At 54.0% G+C, this 10,022-nt stretch overlaps 1 protein-coding gene across 1 annotated transcript; it reads left to right on the forward strand.

Moving 5' to 3' along the window:
* Positions 1-356: 356 nt before the first annotated feature.
* On the forward strand, positions 357-6,046 carry CLEC3B (C-type lectin domain family 3 member B). Its single transcript, XM_070391066.1, has 3 exons — positions 357-592; positions 3,384-3,482; positions 5,624-6,046. The coding sequence occupies exons 1-3, from the start codon at positions 484-486 to the stop codon at positions 6,022-6,024; spliced, it is 609 nt and encodes a 202-aa protein (XP_070247167.1). The 5' UTR covers positions 357-483; the 3' UTR covers positions 6,025-6,046.
* Positions 6,047-10,022: the final 3,976 nt, after the last annotated feature.

The raw sequence follows: 10,022 nt of genomic DNA on the forward strand, positions 1-10,022 counted from the left end.
CAGCATCACTGTTCTGGAACCGCCCTGCTTACTTTAAATACTGGTGCTGCTCCCAACATCTGAGCAGCTTGGGGAAGTCCTTCAACCTCACTGACCTCAGTTTCTGCGACTAAAATGGGGAGATGACAGGACTTCCCTCCTGTTGCTGTTGGGAAGCCTCTCTGAGCGAATTCCAGGGAAGGGCGCGACTCCGCACCTGCCCCGGGTGTGAGCTCTGAACACTATCATGTGTTTTTCAGAATCCTAGAAAATATTTTAGAAGGCAGGGCCGAGATGCCGGGGGCTGTTCCCTAGGAGGCGAGGCTCTGCAGCTCCCAGCCTTCCCCCTTCGCAGGCGTTCTGTTTTGTTTTGCTTGGGTGCGCCCACAGCCAAGTCTGGGAGGGTTTCCTGGACAGAGGTCCTCGCGGCAGCTGCTGAAGCCGAGCAGCCCTGGTCACAGCGCCACTGCTCTCCGACCCAGGCGCACTGCAGGCAGCAGCAGCATGGAGCTCCGGGGGCCCTACCTGCTCCTCTGCCTCTTCTCCCTCCTGACCCAGGTCACCGCCGAGCCACCATCCCCCAAGGTCAAGAAGGCTGCAAATGCCAAGAAAGGTAAGGAGGGGGACAGGGCACCTCTCTATCTCCCAGGGAGCTGGTCGCCCTCTCCTTCGCTGGGTCCTTGGGCTCATTTTCCTTCTGGATGAGCCTGGAGAACGTTAGTGAAGTCCCCCTGGGGCCTGGGAGTGCTCTCCATAGCAGGGGCGGCTGCCAGAAAGAACTGACTCTCACAGTCGGAAAGAACCTTCCAGATCATCAGAACTGACATCCACTCCTCTCCCCCTCGATGTTTTAAAGAAATCAGACTTTTTGCTCAGCCGTCTGGAGACGCTCGGCCCTCAACGGAGAGAGCCAATGGCTCTGCTTTGCAAGCTCCGAACCTCAGGTTTCTCAGCTCTAACGTGGGGACTTGGCCTTTGCCCCAAGGGTTGTCATGAGGATCTGATGATACAAAACGTATAAAGTGCCTGGCACATAGGATATACTTGATGCAGAAGGGGAGCAGGAATAAGTTAATTCTTGGTTCCATAGCGTATCCCAGCCTTGAAACTCAAACCAGGACACCGGAAGCAGCTTTTTCTCCCTCTGTCGCCCCTGGGGCTTGGGGTGTCTTTGGGTCACCTTGGCTGCGGCAAGGCCTTCCCTGGGAGCCTTGCCCGCAGTGAAGTCACCTCGAGCTGTGTTGAGACAACACCAGTGAAGCGCCATGGCAATGGACGGGGCTGTCACCCCCACAGGGCTCAGAGGCGGGGAGAGTTCCAGGCGCACCAGGTCCGAGAGCGCAGAAAACACAAAGCAGGGAGGGGCGTGTGGGCGCCCTCAGGCCCCCCTCGGAGCCTCCTCTGTCGGTGGCCAGTGGCCAGTGGCCGTGGATAGTGGAGTATGTACATAAAGGTACATCTGGATTAGAGAGACCCACAGGGGGGTGACAGACAGAACGGGCCGAGCTGATGGAAATAATCCCAAGGTTCCATTTATAAAGCGAGCAAAGAAAAGTTCAAAATGGAATGGATAGTGCGATGGCCTTTGTTTTGAAAAAGGAATTTATAGGAAAAATCCTATTTACTTGTGCATGTGTAGAATTTTTCTGGAAGCATTTATAAGAGTAACAGTGATTATCTCGGGGAAGGAAAGCTGGTCGGTCAGCCAGAGGCGAGGCTCGCAGGGAGGCTCAGGCAGCGGGAACTCCAGGGGCCATGTGGTCACATCTGGCCCAGGAGCTCAGGTCGGCAGGATGGCCTCACAGGGGTCACAGGTCCTTAGCACAGAAGCTGGAGGACAACCATTTCAATCACACATCCGGACTCTGAGCCTCAGAGACAGCATTGGGGCGAGGGCCTCCTGACTCCTGACCCCGAGCGGTAGGGACCTCTCCTCCCACACCTTTCTCGGGTGGAGCACTGCTAGCACCTTCTCCTGGGCCAGTCCCTGGAGCGTGCCTTGCACACACACACATTACAGAAAGGCACCCACCCCGTGTGTGGTCTGACCCAGCACAGCCAAGGGCAAGGCTTAGGCCTGGATTCGCGCCCCCGTGTGTCCCCTGAGCTGAGTGCCCTTGTGTAGTGCCCTGTGCTGGTGCGCCATGTGACTGGGGACAGAGCTGCCGCAGACTGGCTGAGGCAGAGCCCCGGGTGAGGCACACACAAACCCTCCAGGCTCCTTCCCCAGCCCCAAACCCGCCCTTTTTGGCCTTACTTATCTGGGTGTCATTTTCCTCATATCTGATAAGTTGCAACACAAATTTCTGTGCACACAAGGGTGGTTTTGCTTGCATTTGTTTCCTGCCATTCCCCTGCCAAGGCATCGTACGGATGGACAGAGGCTCTGACCTCACCCCTCATGACTGGACTTCATGCAGGCCCAGCCAAATGGACCATGGAAGCCCTTTCCCACCCCCACCCCAAGCTGAGCACAGCTTTCTTAAAGTCCCTGGGATTTCAGGAAGATGGGTCCACCCACAGAGCTCTCAACTTACACACACGGAGCAAGACCTCTCGCTCACCAGCTCCCTGCAGGGCCTGGGCTCACGTTAGGAGTCTGTGCTGTCAGAAGCGGGGAAGGTCAAGCTCGGAGCCATGTGGCCTGGGTTCAGGCAGCTCTGCCAGCTGCTGGCTCTGCGATCTTGGGCGAGTTGCTTCAGTCTGGCCTCAGTTTGCTGTCCGTGGTGTAGAAACATTGCCCAGCTCACAGGGCTGACTGCAAGCCCAGCACTGTTCACATGCTTTATTTCTCCTAGTCTCTAGTTTTCTGCGGAGTCCTCTCAGGTGGGGCTGCTAGCTTCCCATTTTACAGATGAGAGAATTGAATTCAGAGAGGCCGAGCACTGAATTCATGCTCCAGGTCACGCGCACCCTTACCTGTGCCATCACACTCGGTCCCGGGCTGGATCTGTGTCTTATTCCTCCTGCCTGGAGAGGGGAACCTGGGAGGTCTCAAGGGCCCCGGCCCTGCTTCCTGTGCTCCGTTCTCTTCGGAGCTGGAAGGGTGGCTGGATGGTTGGGGGTCACGGAAGACTCTGTCTGCACCCCCAGCCCAGCCCCTGCCAATCCCAACACCACAGGAACCCAGCAATGTCCCTGAGCAAACGCCACAGTCTCACCTCAGCAAGAGCAAGTGACAGGTGCCCCTGGCAGAGGCAAATCCTGAGCGAATACTTACACTGTCACCAGCAGACAGACAAAGCATACACCCAGAGGTCAGGTCGAGGGAGTCCTTCCCCCTTGTCCCTGATGGTTGGTAGACGGGGTCCCGTCCCCCCCCCCCCCCCCCCCCGCCCTGCCGATCCCTACTGCCTTCCTCCCATGTTCATCATCATCTCCACGCCCTCCTGACTCCATCCTAGATGTTGTGAGCCCGAAGATGATTGAGGAGCTCAAGAGCCAGCTGGAGAGCCTGGCCCAGGAGGTGGCCCTGCTGAAGGAGCAGCAGGCCCTGCAGACGGGTAAGTGTGGTGGTGGCCTTTCTGGGCAGCAGTGAGCCAGAGAGAAGGGCTCAGGCAGGCAGGCAGGCAGCTGTGCGCCCGAGACCTCCGGCCAGCACCCCGCTGGCTCTGTTGGGCCAGCCCCATAGGCCAGGGAACCCAGTACTCGGAGGCCCTGGTATGTGGGAGTGGAATGTCCCAAAGGACAAAAGCTCTCCCACAGAATCCATCATCACCCACCGGAAGCGGGACCCCTGCAGCGCTCTGTGGAGCAGAGGTGGCACCACCCTAACCAGTCCTGGGAGACCCTCCACTCAGCCAGGCCCTGCAGCCGTAGGGGGCGTCGGCTTCACCCCCTGTGTGGCAGCAGCTTTGCTGACGCTGTCACTTTTTTGTTTTTTAATATGTTTTTATTGATTTCAGAGAGGAAGGGAGAGGGAAGAGAAAGATAGAAACATCAATGATCAGAACTATTGATTGGCTGCCTCCTGCACGCCCCACACTGGAGATCGAGCCTGCAACCCAGGCATGTGCCCTGACCGAGAATTGAACCAGTGACCTCCTGGTTCATAGGTTGACATTCAACCACTGAGCCACATCAGCCGGGCCATCAACTCATTCTTCACAGAAAACCCATGCAGTGGGCCTATTGTTATAACCCCGCCTCCATTTTCTACCCAGCAGCCGAGTCCCCTCCCCTGCTGCCTCCTCAGAAACCTCCAAATCCTTTTCACTGGGCAGTTTTCACACATCCTCTCCCTCTCGGATCTTTTCTTTTAGCGTCCACAGTGCCATCCTTCTGTCTCTCTGCTGTGCCACACTCTGTCCCTCTACCACAGGGCCTTTGCACATGCTGTTCTGGCAGCCTGAACTGCTCCGCCAAGAGCCACGTAATAAATACCTCCAGTATCACCATCTCAAAGTCTCTAATCCCTCTTCTCAATCAGGCTGCTCAGTTAAAAGCTCTCACAGAATGATGTTCTTTCCTTTATCTCATTTATGGCAATTTGTAATGTTATATTCATGTGTTGATTTATGTCTACACTATGAGCCCCAGGGACACAGCAGCCAGGTTTGCTTCTGGTTGCCCTTGTCTCTCCCACCACCCTGGCCAGCACAGTGCCTGCCACATATCAACACTCCGTAAATCTCTGCTAAGGAAGGACAAACACAGGACTCTGGACAACATGCTTAACCTGGCCAGTGAGGAAAGGGAGTCTCTAGGAAGGAAATGTCTACCATGTTTTGGCTTCAAGTAATAGAAAACCTAAGGGTAGCTTAAACAACAAGAGAATCTGGAAGTAGCTCGTTCCTGCACTGGAGACAGACAAGGAGGGGGGAGTGGGAAGGGGTGCTGGCTGGATCAGCCACAGTGTCTGCGTGAGCACAGTGCCACCCTGGGCCTCATTTCCTCACTGTAAAGTGGACGGGGTGGGGGTAGAGGTGCAGGAAAGCTCCGAGGTCTCTCTTATGTCTAAGCTTTGTGCTTGTGCAAAGTCCTGATAACCCAGGTGCCACCGTCCTGAGGTGAGGGCAGGTGGTGGGGACCTCCCTGCACAAAGTCCATGGCACGTGGGAATCCCAAGAGCCCCTCTTCTCCGCCGAGTCCCAGGCGGTCACGGTCTCTGGGCCTCCTTGGGGACCTTCCCCTCTCATTGTCCTTTCCACTACCACCACCTGCAGATCACCTTGTCTGCAGCCCACCCAAAGCATACCGAGCTCTGTTGACCTAGCCAGAGTTGAGGGGTTAGGGGAGCAACCCTCCTCCTGGCATCTGCCCCTTTCCTCCGCCCCCCCCCCCCCCCATCAGCAACCACATGTGAGGTCCCCAGCCAGCCAGCCTCTGCCAGACACGGGGAGGCAGAGGTGACCTTGCCAGGGCCCTGCTCCCAGAAGCCTCCATACATTCATGCAGTGCACTCACTGGAACCCTTCCAGGAGGAGGAGGGCGATACAGAGGGGCTGCCAGCAGAGGGCGCCGCAGGAGCAAAGGGCTGATTGCCCGCCCAGCACTGCTCTCAGGCTTTGTCTTCGTCTAGTTTTCTGCATGAATCCAGGGGGTCACGCCTAGGGCACAACCACAGAATATTAGCGGGGACGGTCAGTGGGTGCTCTGGCTCGGGGACCGGGGACCTCGGTGACGGCCCTCTCTCCCCTCCCAGTCTGCCTGAAGGGCACCAAGGTGCACATGAAGTGCTTTCTGGCCTTCGCCCAGGCCAAGACCTTCCACGAGGCCAGCGAGGACTGCATCTCGCGCGGGGGCACGCTGGGCACCCCGCAGACGGGCTCGGAGAACGACGCGATGTTCGAGTACCTGCGGCAGAGCGTGGGCAGCGAGGCCGAGATCTGGCTGGGCCTCAACGACATGGCGGCGGAGGGCGACTGGGTGGACATGACCGGCGGCCGCATCGCCTACAAGAACTGGGAGACGGAGATCACGGCGCAGCCGGACGGGGGCAAGGCGGAGAACTGCGCCACCCTGGCCGGCGCGGCCAACGGCAAGTGGTTCGACAAGCGATGCCGCGACAAGCTGCCCTACATCTGCCAGTTCGCCATCGTGTAGCCGGGGGACCCCGAGGAGAGGCGGGGGCGGGGGGGGGGGGGGGGTCGTGGGGGCCACAGGGGGCTGTGGGGACCTTCCAGCCTCGGACCCCTGCTCGCAGATGCCCTGCAGTGCTTGGAGCCTCCTTTTGCAAATAAAGTCGGTGCAGCTTTTGGAGAGTGGCTGCGTCCGTGAGGGGTGCGGGGTGTGGGGTGCTGGGGCGGGGTGCGGGGTGCTGGGGCGGGGCGTGTGAAGGCAGCTGGACACGCGAGTGGATGCTGGAGAGGAGGGCTTCAGGGAGGGAGGAGGACGAGAACCCTGCCGGCTGCTGCCTTTTTTTAAAAAAATAACTTTTATTTTTCATATCATTTCCTACATACAGAAAAGTTGCAACCATTCCTCTGTGCCCTTCAATTCGATTCTCCAGACATTAACATCTCCCCTTATTCTCTTTACCCTTTTATTTTTTCTGAACCATTGGGCAGTACATTGCAGGCGTGATGTTCCCTACCCCCGGATATTTGAGTGTCTCTGGAAAGCAAGAACATTTTCTTGCATCTGTTGTCAAGGTGGGGAATGAACACTCTCCAACGTGTCATCTAAGTCGCAGCCAGCGTTCAGATCCCCAGACCTCTCTCTGAACTCCACTTCCCCAACCGTGTTGGACTCCAGCATCCCCTCCCCAACCTCAGGGCGGGGAGACCCCCACACTCCCTTTCTGGGGTGTACTTATATGCTGAGTCCTGCTGGGGGTGGGGGTGGGCCGGAGCAGAGGCTGCCACAGTGGGATCAGCACTCCCCTCCTTGCCCAACACACTGAGGGCGCGGGAGGGGGTTCCAGAAGCCAAATATGACCATTGCCAGGGTTGCCCGACTGCTGTGTCCCTGTTCTTCCCACTCCTCACAGAAGTCCCCATGTTAACAAAAGCAGCTGCCACTCATTGAGCCACCATATCGCAGGCGATTTAAGTATGTCATCTTATTTAATCTTACCCACCCGGGACAAGATGTCTTATTATCCCCATCCCCTAGAGAAGGCCGTTGAGGCTCAAGGAAGTTAAGTGACTTCCTTTAGTCACACAGCTCGTAAGTAGCACAGCCAGGATTGAACCCAGGGCTGATGACAAAGGCCTTGGCCTTCCTACCACCACTCTAATGCTTGCTTCATGTCCTGGAATGTTCCCGAGATAAAACAGACGTGGCCTAGCGATCCCTAGAGGCTATTGGCCAGCTCTTGGCCTGACCTGGCCCTTCCGGTCCTGTAGGCTCAGCTTTAATTGAGACCTCCTACGGGAAGCCTTCCTTATCCCACTGGCCACAGCACCGGCCACTGTCTGGACTACCATAGCACCTTGTTCAGCGTGGTTGTCTTTTGGAGTGTCTCGCCTTCGGTAATAAATTGGTGACAGTGTGATTTGATCCATGGTAGTGGGTGGGCCGGCTGAGGCAGCATACTTCTGCTTGGCATTGTCACAGAAAGAGTCTTACGTAATTGCTCAATTATGGGAAGAGGTAATGAGGTCCATTTTAGGTGCAGACTTGGGCTCAGGAAGGTGATGTGACTAGTTCAAGAAGGCCCAGCAAAGAGGCAACGCTGACACTCAGATCTAGGTCTAGAAACTGAGCCGAGGGCTCTTTTTAGCACACGCAGCCATCGACCAGGAAGTAGGTGGCCAGAGGTTCCCAAGGTTCCTGAGGTGGGTGGCTGCAGGCAAGAGAGTGTGGGGACGCGACACTGGGACGCCCGGTTGGCCAGACAGAGAGAATTACTCACTTCCGGCAGCAGGTGGCAGTATGGGCAAGAGAATGGTTACCCATCTTGGATCAGCCGCCAGCTTTTACATTTGGGACACCTGTGGACTTTGAGCTGGGGTACTCCTGTCCTGGGATTTTTATTTTAAATTTCCATGTTTTGTTCACCACGGATTTTTTTGCATTAATTTTTATTTTTACAAATATCTCATTCAAGCATTATGTGTCATGATTACTGAGGGGTTTTTTTGGTGCTTCCTTCAATTTTGTACCCCAGGTGAGTGCGTCACTCACTTCACTAGTCCCGGCCCTGGCTCAGAGGCACAAAATTAGGAGAATTTTCCAGGGTGTATATGAACAATGATAAGGAATCATTTTCTAGATCGTCAACTTCTGTGTTGCTCTACTAGGTTGAGGCCTCTTTCACAATCATCCTTTCCCCTCTTTGCCTTGGTGTGTTGCCTTCGCAACAATTTGAAATATTGGTGTAGGTGTCGAAGAAGCAGAGACTGGGGGAACACTCCTTTTGCAAGGATTCCAATAGAGGACACTTTGACCTGTCCCCGAGGAGGTCAAGTGTTAAAAGACGTCACTCTCAGTCCCACCAACTTATCTGGTCAACGTTTCTCAACGTTTACAGCTCTAAAAGTGAACACTTGAATTATTGATGCAGAACTCTGCTTCACTTTATGATGTATGAACCAATTAAAAAAAGAAAAATCCATGTTTATAAAAATAGACACTAGACCTGCGATGTTTTGCTCAGCTGTGCGCTAACAGTGAATGGGTTGAGAGGATGCTGGCAAAATGTTTGAAGAGCACTAGCCTAAACCCTTCCTCTGAGAACAATGTATTTGAAAGGTGAGTAGCTCTCGCCCTGGCCGGGTAGCTCAGTTGGTTGGAGTATTGCCTGATACACCAAAGTTGTGAGTTTGATCCCCAATCAGGGCACATACAAGAATCAACCAATGAATGCATAAATAAGTAGAACAAATCTCTCTCTCTCTCTCCCCCTCATCAATAAAAATAAAGCCACACACAAAGAAAGAAGATGTTCCTCCACTGATGTGTTCTTGATGCCTTAAACCTCTCCAGTGGTTCTCAACCTTCTGGCCTTTAAATACAGTTCCTCATGTTGTGACCCAACCATAAAATTATTTTCGTTGCTACTTCATAACTGTAATGTTGCTACTGTTATGAATCGTAATGTAAATATCTGATATGCAGGATGGTCTTAGGCGACCCCTGTGAAAGGGTCGTTCGGCCGCCAAAGGGGTCGCGACCCACAGGTTGAGAACCGCTGCTCTAGGCACTTTCTTCCTTTGATTTTGGCTTTGCTAAGAAAACATGGAGATATTAATAAAACGAGCAATGTGTATGCTCCTAATGTGTGCTGGGCCAGACCCCGAAGGCCCTTACCTTGTCCTGGCAATAACCCAGAAATGATCTCATTTAATACTCATAATAACCTAGGAGACTGGTATTCCTAAACAGATTTTATAATTGAGGACAATGAGGTAGAGAGAGGTTAATTTTTCAAAGAACACCCATCGATGAGGCTGGAATTCCATCATGGGTCTGTTGAGTTCCAAAGCCCATTTCCCATCTGTTATATCCATTAAATCCTTGAAGCTTGAAAGTTTCCAGATGCTTCCTGATGTGTGAAAGGTTTGTAAAAGGGAGTTGATAGTGGTGTGTATTGGTGTGTATAGTACTTGTGATTGGTGGCAGGGGCTCCTGTAAAAACACATTTTTTCCTTCCAGATTTTCTAGGGCTATTTCTGAAGCCTGATGCTAGGTTCTGTGTCGCCTGCCTTTCACGGGTGATTCATTTATGAGCATCGTTTATGAATCTTTCAAGCTAAAAATCATGGCACAGCCTGCAAAACAACGAACCACTTTCCCCACTAGGATGCACTGGCGTGTCATGCAATGTGAGATACAGCCAGCGAGAACCATCTCCAAGGCCAAAGCCAGCTTCAGGCGAAAGAACTGAGGCGCACAGGGAGGCTGCGTGGCCAGTGAGGGGAAGTAGAGTTTGCCAAAATATGCCTCTTGAGAACCTGGGTTATTTTATGCTGTTTTTTTTAAGACTGTCCCCACGCTTCAAGGAATTCATCTAGAAAAACCTGCCTAAAGAAAGGGAGCATCACCTTAGCATCAAAATATGACCTAAGTAAGTGTAGCAGACGGGGAAGAATCTAGAAGGGCTCCCCTCTGTGTCCCGCTGGTGTGCCAGATGCTGGCTCCTGCTCATCTACCTGTGA

This window comes from Myotis yumanensis, unplaced genomic scaffold (genome assembly GCF_028538775.1).
Source record: "Myotis yumanensis isolate MYYU_CA2020_CCGP unplaced genomic scaffold, mMyoYum1.0.hap1 SCAF_14, whole genome shotgun sequence".
Classification (NCBI taxonomy): Eukaryota; Metazoa; Chordata; class Mammalia; order Chiroptera; family Vespertilionidae; genus Myotis; species Myotis yumanensis.